Below are 19,468 nucleotides of genomic sequence, written 5' to 3'. Positions count from 1 at the left end.
ACTCACACAGAGCATGCTGTAACTTCCGATCCCCTCAGCCTCCACCGGCTCCATGATGGAGCTGGTAGTCATGTGGGTGGCCAGTTCAGCCGCCCAAGGCTGCAACCTGCCCGTGTGCGGAGAGAGCGGGCTAAGCCCGCTCTCCCCACTAATCCTCTCTAGGCAGGTCTCACTGATCGTTAGACCTACCTCATTAGCTTCTTCCAACCACTTGTGGCTTTTTTTTTTTTTCCCCTTTACATGTTGGATGTATTGCAAATTGCTATAATTTTTATTCCAATAGCATATGCTCCTAATGGGGCATTAACTGATTTAATTCCTGTCACTTGTGAGGTCAGGCAGGGTTGTGTTCTGGCCCCTTCTTTGTTTAATCTCTTTATTAAAAATTTAGCGCAGTGTTTAGGATCGGTGGATTTGCATGCCCCCAAACTGGCCGATATTCATGTGCCAGTGTTGCTCTATGCGGATGATGCGGTGATTCTGTCCCAGACCCGTCTTGGTCTCCTTAGATTGCTGGGAGCTTTTGCCCACTATTGTAATAAGAATACCTTATCTATTAATTATGAGAAATGTAAGGTCCTGGTTTTTACTAAAGCTAAGAAACTTTACAAGTGGGTGGTAAACAAGGAAAATGTCGAGCAGGTTTATAAATTTAAATATCTTGGTATACATTCTCAATATAATCTTAACTGGAAATCTCAAAGATTGTATTCTATCTCCATTGCACGTAAAACCCTCAGTGTTCTCTTGCGATTTTACTATTCCAAAGGAGGCCAGTAGATACCTATGGCTCTCCAGGTTTTTTGAGCAAAGATTGTAGTTCAGTTATTTTATGGGGTTCCACTCTGGATTCAGGGCATAACATCTGAGATGGAAAGGGTTCAATCAATTTTCCTTAGGGCTATTTTTGTGGAACCCAGATGTGTACCTTATTCCGTGCTATGTTTAGAGTCTGGATCCCTTACTATTTCCTCTAAAGCATGGAAGCTTACCTTTATTAAATGGATCAAATTTGCTTGGAATATCAGGAGCCCTCCTATTTTTGGTTCTTATGGAGGGACTCTTTCCCTAGCCCTTGGCTGTCATACGTCAACAATAAAATACTGCAAATTGGTCTATTTCCTTCTGAAATTCTACTTATGGGAGTTGAGAAGGCAAAGGATATACTCTTACAATGTCTCCATGACATTGCACATCAGAATCTTGTTTCTTGGGGAAACAGGACTTGTTCTCCTTTATTTTTGGGATCATGCCCCCTTTGGGGAATAGAGGTGCTAGTTATCTAGCTTCCCTGCACTTTTTAAAGTTTAGGATAGAATTTACTAGGGCCCATATGAATGTGCTGCCCTCAGCCCTTTTGGAAAAAAGATTTGATAAGGGATTGCCAGACTCTGGCTTGTGCCCTTGTGGTGCAGGCCTCCCTGAAACGGTTTTGCATTTGTTATATTGCTCTCTTTACTGTGATACCAGGAAAGAACTTCTATTCCCCTTGTTAGAGCAATTTCCAGGAAGAGCCGGCCCCTTTTATTTGAACTTCTGTCTTGAGGACCAACATAATGAGGTCATTAAAGTGGTGACAAAATTCTTTTATGTTGCTATCAGATTAAAATCTTGTTTAAGGTCTAATTTATCGGAGCTTACTGTTTTATTATGTTTTATTATGTTTACTTTGTATAATATTTTGTTTTAATGCTTTTTTATGTCTATTGTATGGCCTACGGCTGTAATAAAATTGATTGATTGATATTCCAATAGCATGAGCGGGAATTACAGCAGAGCCAGAACTTTGGAAGACTCAAGGAATTGCAGCAGATGCTAGAAGGCCTGAAGGAACAGGAAAGAGACCTTAATTCTCATAAAAATCAACACAAACTTCCTTCAAGTCCTTCAAAAAATAATTGGGACACCAACTTAGCCTTTACAGCTGATACTGCAATGCTGCATGTGGAGCAGCAGAAACTAGAAAACATCAGAAAACAGTTGCATTTTGCTGCTGCTTTTCTTTCTGAGTTCATATATAAAGCTGTAGACAGGTATGTATTTTAAATAAAATACTTCCAAGGATCTTAATGAGAACAATTTTTGTAGTTTTAGTACTGAAAATTCCTTCTAGAAAATGGTAAAATGCCATAGCTGTAGATCATGATTTCTAGTTCTTACTAAGCAATGTGTTGGTCGGCTCTAGTAGTTGGCCCACTGCCTCTGGACCCTCCAGAAAGATCAGGTGTTTCCTTGGATAAAATCTGTTAAATGTAATTAGCAGCTTTTACTGACTCTTTTTACTGGTTTTTACTGGCTCTATGTTTCAATTCCTGGATGTGTAAAATATGGTTTGCCAAAGCCGTTTGAGGTTCGGCTGTCTGAAATTAATTTATCATGGCTGGTTTACATCCATCTAGAGATATGAAGGCCTGGAGGGAAATTGAGGGGAGAAACCAGTTTTTTCCAGGAGGACATTGGTGAGGGGTTTACTGAAATATTGGATTATGAGATAGCTTTAGAATTTAAATAAAATATTTAAGAAAATGTGTTCAGAAATGTGTTCTGGCCTCTGCTCTCTTAAGCTTCTTGCTTCAGATTCCTCCATCTTCTACAGCATGTGAAAGAAACTGGTCTGTGTTTGGAAATATAGCAGATCAAGAAATTTAAAACATTTGAAAAGATAGAGAGATTTGTCTCAATACAGGCAATTCAGTTTTCCCAAGTCATTAAGGTGATAAAAATGAAGGATCAGAAGAAGCAGAAACTTCAAAATGGAGCATACCAAGCATAATCAGTGTTACAAACAAAGTAGGATATAAATAAATGCTCCTAAAGAAACTGTAACTGTTTAGACCTGTAAAGGGTGCTGGGCGGGGGGGAGTATTGTATATATTTCAATCCTGCCCCCCCCCCCCCAAATTCTTGCTAACTTCCATATTTTTCTTGTATTTCTTTCTTGGTAACTTCAAATTTTCTGGAAATTTTACACTTCCACATCTATCCCTTATAAAGTTAGTGCATATCCTGTTAGTCTGGTTTTTATGCTAAAAAGCTTGAACGTTACAGATATTATTTTATTATTTATTTATGTAACACATTTGTATACTGCCCAAAATGCAGGTCTCTGGGCAGTTTACAACAAAACAATAAAAACAATAAATAAAAAGATTAAAACAGTACAACAATTAAAATTGAAACATTGAAACCATTAAAAACACAATTAAAACAATATCTAATTAAAAGCCTGGATGAACAAATGTGTCTTCACTGCCTTTGTAAGAGATGGGAAGGCTCTTATTTCAGCAGGAAATGTTTTCCAGAGCCTTGGGGCAGCAATGGAGAAGGCCTGTCCCTGAGTCGCCACCAGATGATCTATGATATACAGTCATAGATTGGCTCAATGGAAATGTAATGTAGCCTACAACTATTTAGAATATTTTCTTGACTTCTTACAGCACAGTTACTTGGCCTGCATCAAATGATGAAGCTGTTGAAGCCTTGTTGCTTATACTTGAGGAACTTAAAGCAGAATTACTGACCGCTTCCAAAGTTCCGGTAAGAGGGTACATCTTATTTTCTTAAACTGTTATTCAGTTGATTTGTTTTTAAAGAGAAAATGTAGCTAGCCTCTGTGATTAAATGGATTTCATCCCGCAGGAAATGGGAGGACATTTTGTTTTATGCAAACATAAAATGTTTGTTTTGCATAAAAAATTTATGCAAAACACAATTATTATTATTATTGGTATTCATTCATTCATTCATTTGATTTCTATACTGCCCTTCCAAAAATGGCTCAGGGCGGTTTACACAAAGATATAACAAACAAATAAGATGCATTCTGCCTATCCCCTGGGGCTGGTTTTTCAAAATATTGGCCTTCCAGTTTAGAATTGGTTAACTCGGATTCAGGTGACCTTATCTGTGCCAAGAGCACAGAGGGGAAGACTAGACTGGTTAATGCCTAAGCCATTGAGGCTATTCTCACGATAGGGGGAAACCCCTAAGGGAGCCCAGCCTGGTTTCCCCCCATCGTCCAGTGGTTCAACGGTAGCTAGCCCACCAAAGTCGCCCTGCCCTTAAACGAGGTTAGCGGAATGAGCGCTCCACAAACCCCATTTGCAATATCATGAGACGCTGTGCTGAAGCTACTCATGAGTAAATCCACGATCGGGAGGCTACAACAAGCCTTCCGGCCTTGGGGGCATCCTGGGACTTCTGGCCCCCAATCCCCCCACATACACTGGCTCCATGATGGAGCCAGTAGTCATGTGGGTGGCCAATCCAGCTGCCCAAGGCTGAGTGCCTGCTTGTGTGTGGAGAGAGCAGGCTAAGCCAGCTCTAGACACTGATTGTGTGTAGAGCCTCAGTGTCTTTCTTAAAAGTTACTTGACCAAGAACGTGGTCAGCCAGAAGTTTTGAGTTTAGAACTTTCAGGGGAGGGAGGGAGAGTCAACAAAAAGGTATATTTTCTCACTGTGATAGGCTCCTCTTTGATTTCTTTTCTTTTGAAGAAGGAGATAATGGTCACTCCAATGGAGTCACACATTCCTGAGTTTGCCCTGGAATGCAGAGGGTTACACTTGAGGCTGGTGAAGCCTCAATATAATCCTGACCATGATTTAAGAATATAAACTTTCTGTAACTAAGGTAAATGGCATCTTCTTCTTGAATCTTCTGTTTTAGTTTATGAACTAGTGGAAAGCCAAAGCAATTTTCAGTATTGTTGACCATGATTTCCTTCTGAACTGCTTGGCCAGGTTAAGACTAGGAAGTATGACTTTATGCTGGTTCTATGAACCACTTTCATACCTCATGTTTTATCCAGCACTCTTACTGTGATATATAATAGTCTGTGAACAATGTCAAATAAAAAGAAAGAACAGCTAGTGTTGGTCGAGCTGAGCTGATGTGTTATGCACTAGTTTAGTAACCCCTGCTAACTTGGCAAAGAGGCACCTTTTAATGTGGTGGTTCTCATTAACCATGGGGAGAATAACTGGCCCTATCCACCCCCAGCACAGGGCCTCCGGTGACTGTTGCTGGTGTCTATCTTCTGTTTCTCTTTAGATTGTGAGCCCTTTGGGGACAGGGATCCATCATATTTATTATTTCTCTGTGTAAACAGCCCTGAGCCATTTTTGGAAGGGCAGTATAGAAATCAATCAATCAATCAATCAAGTTTGAAAATGAATCTTGTGGATCTCAGGGGATCCCCAAGATTGGATCATTAGTTCTACAGACAAGTGGGGACCTTTTCCCAGGAAAAGGAATCTGAAAAGGGCAAGGGAGAGATCATAGTCTCCTCAAGGAAGAACTATATGTGCATGGGCATTCTAGTCTGGATTTCTAAGGGAACTAGAACATGGAGGGAACAAAACTCTATTTGTTGAGATCTAGCAACTTGAGATTTCGAACTATCTGTAATTTCCTTCACCAGATGTCAGGCAACTAAGTTCATCCCAGTCTCTTCCATCTTTGACAAGATAAAAGTTTACTCTAAGTATTTGTGGACTCTTTTCAAGCATTCAAATCTACTTAAAAGTATTGTTGTGGATATGTTGCTTAAATCAAGGGTAATTTGTATTTCAATTCAATACTTCTGTTTACAAATCCAGATAAATGTTCATGATTCTAAGATCTTCAGTAATACTTGCTGATTCATTTTGCACTTTCTGCGTGTACGAAGCACTTCACATATGTTATCGCAGTTAGTCCCTAGAACAGCCCATATTGCAACTGGGAATCTGAGGCTGAGAGGAAGTGCTTGCCTAAGGTCATCTAATAAGTTAATGGCGCAGGGATGATATTCAAAGTGGGAAACTCCAAATTTGCAGCTCAGTCCCTTAGCCACTACACAATCCAGCTCTCAATAAATCTCATAGCCTTTGGGAAGCAGACCTTGAAGTGGCCTTTCTGGTGGTGGTTAACGTTGCCTAAAATGGGCGTGAACAAGGACAGACTTAGCCCAGTGCCTACTTTCATTCCTAAAACTAATCTCTTTCATTGGTCCTGCATCAAGTGACCTCTTGCTCAATAAGCTAAGGGTTCACAGTTCTACCCCCCACAGGATCGACAAATAAGAAAGAGATCTGTATGTCTAAATATTTTCTTCCTAAAGTTATCTTATTGTTAACCTTTACTGTAGTCTCAAAGAACCTTAAAAGGCCTAAATACAGGAAGCTGCATTATCAGCTACACCACTAAGTACTGTTTGTACTGTAACACTAAAGTTAAACCACAGCATGACTTTGCTCCGCAAACTAAAATGAGAAAACAGTTGTTGCATCTGTTTGAGACTACTTGCATATGAACACAAGATTCGATAATCCACACGAGTAATCAGACTTTTAAAAGCTTTGTAGATATATATTTTAACTTTAACTTTACTGCCTGAGATTTACATATCAGGCGGTATAAAAATATGACAAATAAATACCAGCATGCCCTAAAATCTCTTTAAACTTAATTTCTAGTGGGTTATGACGCTACAAGGGGGTTTTATTCTTTTGTTGAATGAAAATTTCAATGGCTTTATTGTACTGAAGCTTAAAGGCTTTCTTTCATTCATTCATTTATTGCATTTTAAATCCCGAACTTCCTCCAAGGAGCCCAGAGCGGTGTACTACATACTTAAGTTTCTCCTCACAACAACCCTGTGAAGTAGTTTAGGCTGAGAGAGAAGTGACTGGCCCAGAGACACCCAGCAAGTCTCATGGCTGGATGGGGATTTGAACTCAGGTCTCCCCGGTCCTAGTCCAGCACTCTAACTGCTACACCATGCTGGCTTTAATAAGTCATTCTTTGAAATTTATTTTTAGACCATATCTACCTATGGCCTTAACTCCATGCAAGAACCGGTAGGGATTACTTGGCAGGAAGCCCAACTTGATTTGCAGAATTGTTTGAAAGCAACAGAGTATGAAGCAACAAAAACTAACTTTGTGATGGAAAACAAGTCAGTTATGGGATCTTCCAACCTGAAGGTAGTCTTTTTCTTCATACCATCTTTACATTTGAACTTTGTTTTGCTCCATATCAGCAAGAGTTTATGGAGTGTAATTTTGCTGGAACAGGAAGGATAAACAGATGAGGTGTTGGGTGATTGAATGAGATGAATAGGGGAAATGGGAGTTTTCTCTGGGTCTAAAGTCCTGAATTCTCAAAACAAGTACCCTGTCATCTCTCTTGTATTGTTTAAGAAAAGTCAGGAAGTACATTCTGTACAAAGGTTCCAAGGCCAGTCTCTCTTTCATAATAGAAAACATTCCTCCTTGGTTCCAGACAACCTCACTCTGCAGCTCTTCCTATCAGTCCTGCCTTTCCCTCTTTCCTCAACAACCATTTCCTCCGATACCTTCAGTGTTTTCCCTTTTTCTTCACTGCCTCTAATGATATGCCAAAAAGTTGAAAGGCTTCCTTGCCTTCATGATCACTGAAATGTAGGGCTCTCACTCAAGTAAAAAATTTTTAGGGGATTAATAGGGATTTTGTTAATTGAGCAATTGATTGCACAGATGTGCAAATTTAAGATTTCTAATGGAAAATTATGATATGGGTTATATCTAATTCTGCTTTCCACTTACAGTAGAACTTGCAATCATGTTGTGAGGACATGATTTTTGCTGACCCTCTTCCTCTCCAGCTTCTTTATACCATTCTGTTTCTAAAAGTCCCCAAACTCTTGGTGAATTTTGAGGAGTGTAGGGGGCTGGGGAGTGAAGGGGGGATTGACTAAAGTCTCCTCTTTGTGTGACTGAAAGTTCTTCTGTGATTGCATATATCCCATTTTCTTTAAGGGTATATACGTGCTACAGTCATCTTTCTCTACATACACTATGATTGGGTCCAGACATAATGCAAAGACATAGTTTGTTCTCACCATAGGTAAGAACCATGGTAGGAGCTTCCAGACACAAAACAAGAGAGCTATAACTTAGAACTGTTTATCTGTTTTTGTTTGCCACCTGCTCAGAACTCAACTTCATAAGGTCATAAATTCATTCCTGTTGCCATGGTGCAGCAGCCTCTTAAGGCAGAGCAATAGCTCTAACTTTGCTTTATCAACAGTTTCTGAATTCAGACCTAATGCAAACTGTGGTTTCACGTCAACTATGGTATGCAAACCATGTATATTCTGTTTTTCAATACAGACAGATTCTCAAACAGCAATAAAAAAAACTAAAAGTACAGTAAAGTAACTTTTACTGTACTCACAGCCAAAAATTAAATGACCATATAAATTTAAAGCTATACTGCTTTATGATGACCATATAAATTTAAAGCTATACTATAAATAATAAATAGCAGATAAAATAGTGATACAGCTGCTGCAGCTTTGAGGAAATAGCTCACAAAAATATGGAAGTGGAGTATGTATATTTAAGGGATGGTAAACCCCAATAAACACAGCCCACAAATTCACCCTTTCTTCCTCTCTCCATCAGCTTCCATGAAAAATCTCTCTTATTCCTATTCACAAGCTCTCAGGTGTGTGTGTGTGTGTGTTAAGTGGGGGGAAAGATGTTACCAGGTGAGAGTGGCCAGGTTGCCTCTATCTAACAGAGATTGCAGCTAGCGCACCAGCCTAAACTAGTGAAAGGTGCTATGTACCACGGATGCCACCAAGGCATACAGATTAAAGACCTGTTCTAGTAGCAATCCCAAGCTGTGAACTTGACCCTTAAGGGATGAGCGCAGCCCCACTGATACCAGATCCAAGCCTCTCTCTGCCAGCTCAAGAAGGGAGACTATTAGGCAGCAAGGTGGTTGGCAGCAAAACCATGGTTGTGTTTGCCCAGCACCATTTATGGAGAAGGGACAAGATCCACATGCCCTCTGACGCTGGCTGACTGAGGTACTGTTGTCCTCCTCTCTCCTATGCCTTTTCCTTTCCCCAGAATTGAGATGTTTTACAGTTCTGTGTTGTTTCATCCTGAAGAACGGGGAGCAGGTGCTCTGGTAGATGCCTGATTAATCAGAGCCATTATTTTAATTGACTACTAGTCTGGTGGCTGTGGGCCACCTCCAGCCTCAGAGGCACGATGCCTCTCAATACCAGTTGCAAGGGAGCAACAGCAGGAGAGAGGGCACACCCTCACCTCTTGCCTGTGGGCTCCCCAGAGGGATCTGGTGGGCCACTGTGTGAAACAGGATGCTAGACTAGATGGGCCTTGGGCCTGATCCAGCAGGGCTGTTCTTATGTTCTTAATGTTTTAATCATTTGTAAGCAAAATGTTCTGTGTGTTGTCTGTTCAGCTGCAGAAAATATATAGGAAGTATTTGAGAGCGGAGAGCTTTAGGAAAGCTCTGGTGTATCAGAAAAAATACCTTCTGCTGCTTCTGGGCGGATTCCAGGAATGTGAGCAAGCAACACTCTCCCTGATAGCACGAATGGGCATCTACCCTTCCCCTCCTGATTTGAATGTTTCTGAATCACGGAGTCGTTCTTTTACAAAGTTTAGGTCTGCTGTAAGAGTGGTCATTGCAATATCAAGGTAATCAACTTTTCTACAAAATACTTACATCAACGAATATTCTCTCTTATTGTTACTTTTCACAGTAGATTATCATATGCTGAACATCAATGCCCATGCAAATCAGGTAGTATTGAAACAATGGCTCATGTATTGTTCTGTTGTGATTTTTACAAAGACATTCAGCATCATTATTTGATGCCATTTTTAAAAGACTTTCCAGGACAGTCAGATAACCTTTATCTAAATTACCTTTTAACAGATTTGAACTATATACAGGAGCATTGAAGTCATTGGGTTTGTGGGGGTTAGGTTCCCGGTCAGCTGAAAAGGATGGGAAATTGGCCAAATTTCACAGGGAAATGCAGGGGGGAGCTCCTTATCATGCTTTGCTGCTCCCCCTGAGTTGTGCGGTGCCCCAGAATGCTAAATCGCCCAAACATCGCCATTCCCCCCCCCTCCTTAAATGGAGCCATTTTGTGGCTCCAAGAAACAAAATGGAGGCTGGAAATTACCTCCCTAGTTACTTCCGACCACCCCCGACCCACAGATATGCGAGGTCAACATGGGTTTCCCCCCCTTTTCCCCACGTATGCTGAGGTTGGGTGTCTTTTACCCGTCCATGGATGCATAAATCCTCAGATAATTAATCCGCGGATAATGAGGTTCTCCTGTATTGCTAAATGTTTGCCAAGTTCTGCTTAATAGTGAGTAAAGTCCAACAGAAGAGGTGTGTTTTACCAGGATAGATATAGAATAAAATGGGAGTGGGTTTTAATCTGTTGCAAATGTTTTGTTCGCAATGTTGTTTGTTTGATTCTTATGTAAATATTTATTAACATTTGTCTTGTTATGCATCTGTTTGGTAATCAGAATAAAGATTCATTCATTGGATTGTTGGTTTTTTGCTTTTTTAAAGGAAGGTGATAGTTCCTCCCAATCCCATTGAAGCAATAGCATTTAAATGCTCAGTAAGGTGCAACTGCCAAATTGTTTTTATTATCCCACTCTCCTTTAAAGTGTCTGGGTAGTGCATGTGATTCTTAGAATTAATGGATAAGATTTCTGGGGCATACAGTATTTGCACCAATGAGATGTCCTGTTCACTGTGCCAATGTTATATGTGCTACTTAAACCATTATAAAAAGTAGTTTAAATAGTCTAATGTATGTGGGTGTTGTTGTTTTTTATCCCAAGGTTAAAGTTTCTGGTGAAAAAATGGCAGAAAATAAATAAGAAAGAAACAGCACCAAGAGCCCCATTTCCAAGCACTGGACACAACTCATGTGAGAATTTCTTCTGGAATATGTATTACAGTTAGAGCTGCTGATCTGCCTGCCCCTGCCTGCCTTTGCCACGCAGCACCTAGCCAAAACTGCCCCAGTGTAGTCTGATGATGTCACCACACCGGCACTCTGTTTCATTCCAGTGCAGAGGGGCGACTTCTTCTTGCTGGGATGGGGCAGCGAGGCAGCCAGTACTGGGCAAGCAGTGAGTTCAGGGGGTTGGAATGGCCAGCAGGCAGCCCCCAGAAACCTGCAACCGAGGGCTTTTGCCACCACCTAATTTAGTGTTGGCTACACCACTGTATTGGATATCCCAAATGTTGACTGACATCTAGACCAACACTTTATGCCCTGAAAAACCTTTTGCAAAGCACAATTTTCACTGATTCCCCCTCTTTCAGCAGCCCATTGTGCCTCCCAAAAATAAGTCCCTGATAGACGCAAGACCCTTAGGGGCATATTTTTGGGGAGCACAGAGGATTGCAGAAGGATCAGCAAAAATGCCCATCCCCAAATGCACATGCAAAACCCTTTTCAGTGCATGAAATGTTAATTGGCCATTGATGTTAAATGTTTCAGTCAAGGCACCTGTAACTAGCAAGTTCATTCCGTTTATGCTTCCATCCTGCCTGTGAAATAATTTGAGATGGTTGGGATGATTTTGCTCTCCTTATATATAGTAGCTGACATCCCGACTAATGCTGTGCCTGTTCAATGGACAGAGTTGCACTAGAGCAAAAAAAAAAACTTCATAGCTGCATGAAGCCACAGGGATTTTCAAAATCACACTATTATACAAAACTTGCCTTTGAAAACATATGAGGTTGCACAAGTACAAGCACACTTGTGCTAGCACAACACTGGTCTGGTTCACAAGCTCCAGACTTTGTGCAACTAGCTAGCACAGGAGCCTCGCACACGTGTAACATTAGTCAGGACGTTGACCATCCTTCCTTCAGTGCAATCAAGGATTGTACAAAAGGGGCAACCCACAGAGCAAGTTCTGCGAAGGGCTTGCAAGAGACAAAATCCTGAAGTCCACCATCCACCTACAATTGTTAATGCTCTGTTTTCATTGTTAAATGGATATGGATGGTGGCATTTTAAAAGATTTTCTTTTGCTTTTCAACACACACAAAATGTGCATACATGATAAAATGATTAAATTAACTTGAACCCTTGCTTATATTGTCAGTACATTCTGAGCATTAAACGGAAGTTATCATTCATATAAGCAAAAAGACAATAGGTGATGAATGGTTGGCTGCTTCCGGTTGCCTTTTTGTTGATATGGCTCATACTTGGAAAAACTGGCTTGCTCTAGGTTCTGCATTTAATTTATATGTATATATGATTCTGTTATGCAAAGAAGAATATGTAAACGATATATGATTATAGCTTTGTTTTTAATCTGTTTTTGTATGTACCTGAGCTTCTCAGATAGCTTTTGGTTTGTATTTGAAAGCTATATATTGTTGCATGCAGATGCCAGAGCGAGGATAGAGGTCTTAAACCAGCAGCAGCCCTTCACACATGTCACTGTAGAGTCTCCTGCAGCTCAAGAAGCTGGATACGGCAACGGAAATGACGTCAAGCGACTTTTGAATAGTTTGCCTAAATCATCACATTCCTTGCATAATGGGTTAGTACAGAGCTCGCTGTGTGTATGCATTTTATCTGTACAATTGCTTTTCCTAAGTAATATATTGTTCTCAGTAATTGTATTTACAGTTTGAATCACATATCAAAACATTCTTGCTTAGCTTCCTTTGTAATGAGAGTTGTTGCTACAACATTTCAATTCTGTTTTGGATTTGTCTGCACCAGCAGTTTTTGTGTTATCTATAACTGAATATACACTACAAACAGCTTGTACAATCAATCTGTACTTCATCCTGTGTCCTGGCCAAGTTATTCTAAGGTAAAATGTGCCATCAAGTTGATTTCAACTCCTGGCACCCACAGAAAGAAAACGCCTCCTCCCGCGCAGTATGAGACGATGCCTTTCAGCATCTTCCTATATCGCTGCTGCCCGTTATAGTACCAGCAGAGATTAGGCAACCTTCTGCTTGTTAGTCAAGCATTTCCCCACTGTGCCTCTTAATGTAGTCAAGTTCTTCTACTTCAGTGTTTTTAAATTTAGTTTATTGGTCAGTCAAAAACACTTTAACTCCTACAGCAAGAAATATTCTTAGTTTCAAAATCAATGGTACTTCATCAAATTGGCATAAGCTTCATGTGAGAACCAAAAAGTGAGCCGTGAATTGAAAAGTCTTGCCTCTGCCATGAGCTCACTATGTGGCCTTAAGCAAGTCTCTTTCAGTCGCTATCTCCTCCCACATCTGCAATAGGGGGGTGATACTATTTGCATACATCAGAGGGTTATAGGGGTTGTTAGTTTACTTACTTGCCCTGGTAACATCCTGTCTACATTACTGCAGCACATACAAAAGGACACTTCTTCACATCACTTTGAAACTAGTTACTATTTAAGCTGCCATATTTACTACTAACGGGATCTGAGTCTCGCATCTTGCCAGTCTTAAAACAGCTGCAGTGGCTCTTGAATCTGTTTCTGGGCTCAAGGCCAAGATACCTTAAGAACTACCCACCATCTGAACCTGCCTGGTTGTCTTTTTCTGAAATCCTTCTTTGAGTCCTCCACCTTTTGGAGCTAAGGTGTTGGTGGTGGTCCATTCTAGTGGGAAGGTATTTGTTTTTGAGATGCTTTGACTCTGGAATGGAGACTTGACTGGAGCCAGTTTGATGTCATTTTAGCATCTGGTGAAGATCAGGACTGAGGAAATATCAGGGTTGAGGGAACCCTAGTTTTTTGGAGCCACAGGCAGCTACAGAGGGAAAAGAATATCTGAAGATCCTAGCTCCCCTCACACAACCAAAAATCCTGGTGTCTTGACATAGGGTCAGTCTGGATATCAGCCAATATCAACAGTAATTGAAATCCAGTTAAAATTTGATACCATGAAGAAACTAGTTCATTTCCTTTTCCTATGGCAGTAAGAGATAGTGATGTGTAGTCCCCTTGTAGAATCTGCAGTTGGAAAACTGCTCAATCAAAGAAAAGAAAATACTAGATGTAGCTATGGGGATCTCCTATTTTCGGCTGTGATCCAAAGAAGGTAAATATTAAATATATTCCGATATTAGTCCTGCCAGAAATGCGTAGCATTACTACTTGCCGCAGGAGCACCTGAAGTGTTCTATTTTGCACACACTTGGGATGCTGATGCATCATACAGTTCTTCAGCAAAGCAGTCTTGGTGGCCAGTGAGACACTGGCTGCAGTGCCACGCTGACTTGCTCTGAGTCATCTCCAAAAGCAGGGAGTTTACACTCTCTGCTTGTGGAACTGACTTGCCCCATAATGTGCTGGGGAGGAAACATCCTTCCCGTGCATAAGGGAGTGGGTTTAAGCTTCCTGCTTCTGAAGCTGGCCCGCTCCCCTATGCACAGGGAGTGATACGGCTTTCCTGGTGCATTATTGGGTAAATCACCTCCCGTAGGAATACGAGGGACAGCCACGAATACGACTAAAAATTATGTAAGAATAAAGAGAGGGAAGGGAACTAAAACAAACAAATTAAAATTGCACAGCAGCTTTGCCACCACCGGGGGGCGGGAGTATGTGTGTTGGGGTGATAATGTAGGTAGACAGATATAATGTGTCTCAGGATGAAATAGGTTGGGAAACTCTTGTAGGCTATAGTGTTGGAAGCTGTTGTCCTTTCAGATAGTCATACCAGCTCCACTCTGCAGGCTGTACAGTTGAATGCAATTCATGCTCATTGCTCAGAAGCTGTTTTTCTTATATTAGTGTACCTAGCCAAACAGACCAGTTGTGTTTTGATGACTGTATTAAATGGGAAGGTTTACATTTATTTTTATATCCTTTAGATTCTCTAGCTTTGCTTCTCAAGCATCATCTAAAGAGCCTGAACATTCATTAACTGAATACATTGCTCGTTTGGAGGCCATTCAGCAGCGACTAGGAGTTATGATGCCAGGTAATTTAGAGTCTGATAAACTTTGAGGTGGGCGTTTGGCTTAAATCATGTCTTACTCCCCCACATGGAGACAGTCTCTTCCTGCTCAGTCTCAATTTATTCCAACATCCGTTGATCAATGAACTCAGCTGAGATTGTCTATGATCCATTTTACAGAGGAGAATTGAAAATGCATGATTTTTATAACTAGGATCGCAATCCTTAGCACACTCACTTGGGCATAACCCCATTCAGCTGAGTGGGTGACATCCAGAGTTGCCTTATAGAAATTATCTTCACCACCCCCTCCTTGCTACTGAAGCTCCCTGGTAAATCAGCATCTTGAAAGAGTCCACAGGACTTTGTGTGAGATTACCTTGGTGTGGACTGTGGTGTTCTTGGCGGTACTAGGGCATTTGCATCCTGGTCAATTGCGTCCCAGTCATTGGCGTCCCTGGACATTTGCATCTGGTTTTTTTGCATTTCAGACACTTGCGTCCCTAACCCAACTATAAGTAAACCCCATGTTATATATGTTAAGCCTCTTATCCCATCTAATCAATTAGCATAATTGTAGGCACATGAGGGGTGCCTCGTTTGTGACTGAGCTACTTATAAACAAATCCCCACATGTGTTTGGTATGATTAGAAGAGAAAGGGTGAGGGCTGTCTCGGCCAACCAACTTCATTCTACTTGTGAGTCCAGCACTGTTCTGAACAGTCGAGATTTATATATGTTAAACATTCCCTATTGTGTAATTTTTTAAGAAACTAAGCTATGTCACAGCTCGTGAAATCAAACATAGGTGAAAACATACTTGTTGATTACAGAAATTATAGCTATCACTATCATAAGAAAAATGTTGTGGGCACGAAAACTTACTGGAGATGTGTGGTACGATCCTGCAAAGCAAGAGTTCATACCGAGAGCGATGTAGTAACAAAACGAATTAATGAGCATAACCGTGGTTGTTCTGCTGCTGCAATAAGAGCAAAAGAATCGATTTCAGAGTTGAAAGATATTGTGACAACCTCACAAGAACCAACCAGACATCTCATTGGAATAACTTTGTCAAAACATGATGAATTTTCAATGGCAGAAATGCCCTCTGTCTCAGCAATGGGGAGAAATGTTCATTGTTGGAGACAGAAAGAACAAAATGCTCCGCCTATACCAAACCAAAGATGTAATTACAAAATACCAGAAGAATATTGTATTCTCCCAACACGACAAAGGTTTCTTGCAATTGGTACTGGCATAAATGATGATAATAGAATGCTCATCTTTGCTTCAGAAGAGGGTTTGGATGACTTGTCACGATTTCAGAACTGGGCAGCAGATGGCACTTTCAAGATTTCCCCACAAATCTACTATCAAATATATTGCATCCATGTCCAAGATGGTGCATTCAGTATTCCCCGTGTATTTGCTCTCCTACCCAGTAAGACTAAAGAAACATATGACCGCCTATTCCAACCAAGAAATATGAATCTCAAGAAGTGCCTTCAATCATTACTTGCATGTTACAATCCTGAGGACAAAATAGTTTCTTATGAGGGGTTGCCCACAACATGCATACTTGTTAAAGACTTATAAATTAATTTTGATGCATGCTACAATCTCTTTTTTAATTAATAAAATTGTTTTTATGAAATCTAATATGGAAATATTAGTTATACTGTGGGTTAGAGATGCAAATGTCCAGGACGCAAAAAAGCGGATGCAAACGTCCAGGGATGCCAATGACCGGGACCTCTTCTGCCCATCTGACACATCTCAGTTATTATATTTATAAAATACTATATTATACTATGAAATATACTATTTTATACTACAATATAAAATATTGCAGGAGGAGGAGGAGGCGGCAGCAAAGGTGTGGATGGTATTTGCACTAACGGGGAGTCGTGACTTCCGTGGGGGTGGCGGAAGCCCCTTGGCTTTCATGGATCAGCCCCTGCATGCCCCCTAATTTCCCGACTTCTCTTCCAGTGAGAGCTCAGCACAGATCTTCCTTTTGTGTTGACATCTGATTTTATTTTGAAATAGTTTCCCAGGGTTATGGCACACCACAGTCTTTGGTTTCTGCAAACATGAGTTCTTTACCTTCCTGCTGCTGTGGTACTGCACAGCTTTGGCGTTTGAGAATTTTTAAAATTACTTTTCTGGCTGCTGATTTTCAACCTCAGTCCCTGCATCTTTAGCTTTCATTCACGTTTTTGATCCCATTTCTCTGGGATACAACTGCAGTAAGTGGCTGCAGTACTGATGATTGCAGGGTGTTGGTTTTGGTGGGTAGGCACAGGCAGTCCTTTCCCACATGCACCTGAATACAGTAATCTTTTAAAAATTAAAAATCAAATTTAAATTTTTTTTAACCATGTTCATCCTCCCTGCACTGCATAAATCCTGTTTTTAAAAATGAAATGTTAGTAGGATGTCAAAATTGACTTATATCTGTATGAATTTAGGATTATCTCCACGACAAGAGAAACCTTAAATGTGAGAACACTTCTTGGATCTTTACTACAGAAAACTTGACCTGCCATTTTCTTCTCCACTCCAGGAATGCCTTGCACAAGTCACATATCTGCCTTACACATACCCTGTCAACACTGGCATGCCATTGAATAAAAGGGTCTGTGTCTGAGAGATTTGCATCAGATTTTTATACAAAATGTTTCTACATTTTAATGTGCTTTTACTTTGAGGGCAGTGACTATGTAATTTGAAAATAATGCATCACAATTTTTATTTGGGATAACTAGGAAGTTGGCAGCTAAAGCAAGCCTGCATCACTGTATTCTTAATGTTAAGTGCCAATATGTGTCTGTTCTTACTAAAATAATTCAATTGGATTCTACACAAACAGTTATTAAAAGTCATTTTGATCTCTACATTCTTGTTTAGTTACTGTGGTTGTGTTTTCTACTTTATTTCATTTCATAATTGCTGCTTTCCAGTGGTTTTGAGAAAGGTTTTGTCTTCTGATCTAATTAATGTATCATGATTGGAGGGGACCTTTAGAGATCATAGTTGTCCCAAGAACAGCTTCCCTGCTCATCACCTGTGTGGGTATGCTTGAGCTGAGAGAGAGAGAGAAGGAGCTTTCACCCCGTGCTGCATTTTTCCAGCTGGTGCATAACACTGTATTGAGTTCTCATCCTCTGAGAGCAGCCCTCTATCCAGTATGTGATTTCAAAGTTGCTACACCAGTAAAGAAGATATAAAACTCTGGGAAACATAAATGGTGCTGCCTCATTTTTTTCACATCTTTTCACAAAATGTCACTACCTACATCAAGTGGTTTATTATAGCATTGTTAAAATTTAGGGCCTGCATCTAAATACAACACTAGTTAACTCCACCAACCTTTCCTAGCTGTTTCTAAAACAACTTTTAAAAGATCCCCTTTGTAGAACTGGAGGCTGTAGTGTTTAGTATAATCGGTTTTCTATATGAAAAAGGTTGGGAAAGATTCATCCTGGGAGAGCTAGAGAAGGCTGTACACTAAAAGGGAGAAAAAGGTAAGTCCATTACTACAAATATTTATATTCCTCTTTTCAACACAAGTGCTCAAAGTGGTTTACAAAGAAAAATAAGAGGAATAACAGGGTATGAACATAACCTACTGCATACCCTGTGACATCTGGTTTGCCAGCTGTGGTTGACAGCTGGCAAGCCAAGGGACAAATCCAGCCAGCTAAAAGCCACCAGAGCTAACACACTTTGTGGGGAGGTGGGATTTTGGGCTGGAAAATAGTGCTGAAATAAAGAGTTCAACAACCTCTTACCTCCCTGCTGCAGTTGCAATTCAGATTGGAACTCCACACAGTTGTTTTACAGTTAAAACAAAAAAGCACCTAGTCCAGGATTCCCCATGCAGTGCCAAAGTGTGAGACGGCACCTAAGAAGTCTGCACTGTCACCTGCCAGGCCAGAAGAGAAGAGGCAAAAGCAGCAAATATGCTTCTGCTGCTGGGGCTGCATTAGGGCACGTTGGGAGCAGGAAGTGGCTGTGGAATGTGGAGCTGCTGCTTTGGCCTGCGTGCCTTCTCCTAAGTCAAACCACTGTTCATGTTGACTAAACTGGCTGGTCACAGCTTTCAAGGTCTTCAGACAGGAACTTTTCCCAGCCCGAACAGGACATGCCGGGGATTGAAGTTGGGATTTTCTGCATGCAAAGCAGAAGCTCATTCGCTCCACTGTGGCCTTCCTTGTTTCAGATATCTGCACATGTCACAGGAACCGATTGAGAGCAAGGAGAGGGAAAGCGAGAACAGGGACACTTCATCTGTTACCTATCCATGTATCTCTACATTACACATGTAATGTGTGTACCAACACTTAGGTCTGCACAAATATTCTGCTCTAAACAGCCAAAGCCAAATAATTCTCACAACCCTTCAGGCACCATGTAGAGGGGAGCATCCCCAAAAAGCCCCTCTATGAGAGACCCAAATATTTCATTGACCCCCTTGCGGGTTCCAAGGGTCCCTTTAAAGAGCATGGGGCCCTGCTGCATTTCAGAGCCATCTTGAGAAGGCAGGTGGGGAGTGCTGGGAGGCTGAGTCCTTCCTCAGTGCTTTTCCCATTACACTCACTTGGGTAAATATGTCTGGGGTGAGGCTGCAGGAAGCTGCTGCTGCTCCTCCAGATACATCTTAGGACTCAAAACATGCTGAACCATAATCTGATTCATACGACTGGGATGAATCTC

General features: G+C 40.9%; 2 protein-coding genes across 7 annotated transcripts in view; one reads left to right on the top strand and one right to left on the bottom strand.

Moving 5' to 3' along the window:
• Positions 1 to 17,646, top strand: part of PCNT (pericentrin) — a 153,641-nt gene extending 135,995 nt beyond the window's left edge. For all 5 annotated transcript variants that reach the window (XM_053282994.1, XM_053282993.1, XM_053282992.1 and 2 more), the window contains 8 exons: positions 1,756 to 2,033; positions 3,438 to 3,537; positions 6,804 to 6,968; positions 9,241 to 9,479; positions 10,656 to 10,744; positions 12,230 to 12,386; positions 14,660 to 14,769; positions 17,221 to 17,646. In XM_053282994.1, the coding sequence (XP_053138969.1) occupies positions 1,756 to 2,033; positions 3,438 to 3,537; positions 6,804 to 6,968; positions 9,241 to 9,479; positions 10,656 to 10,744; positions 12,230 to 12,386; positions 14,660 to 14,769; positions 17,221 to 17,249 (1,167 nt within the window). In that variant the 3' untranslated portion in view covers positions 17,250 to 17,646. The remainder of the gene's footprint in view (positions 1 to 1,755; positions 2,034 to 3,437; positions 3,538 to 6,803; positions 6,969 to 9,240; positions 9,480 to 10,655; positions 10,745 to 12,229; positions 12,387 to 14,659; positions 14,770 to 17,220) is intronic.
• LOC128339312 (endogenous retroviral envelope protein HEMO-like) overlaps positions 1 to 19,468 on the bottom strand; it is a 163,645-nt gene that overhangs the window by 5,830 nt on the left and 138,347 nt on the right. The gene's annotated exons all lie outside the window — the stretch shown is intronic.

Source organism: Hemicordylus capensis, chromosome 1, assembly GCF_027244095.1.
Source record: "Hemicordylus capensis ecotype Gifberg chromosome 1, rHemCap1.1.pri, whole genome shotgun sequence".
NCBI lineage: Eukaryota > Metazoa > Chordata > Lepidosauria > Squamata > Cordylidae > Hemicordylus > Hemicordylus capensis.
Note: the sequence above shows the minus strand (reverse complement) of the source record. Positions and strands in the feature narration are given on the sequence as shown.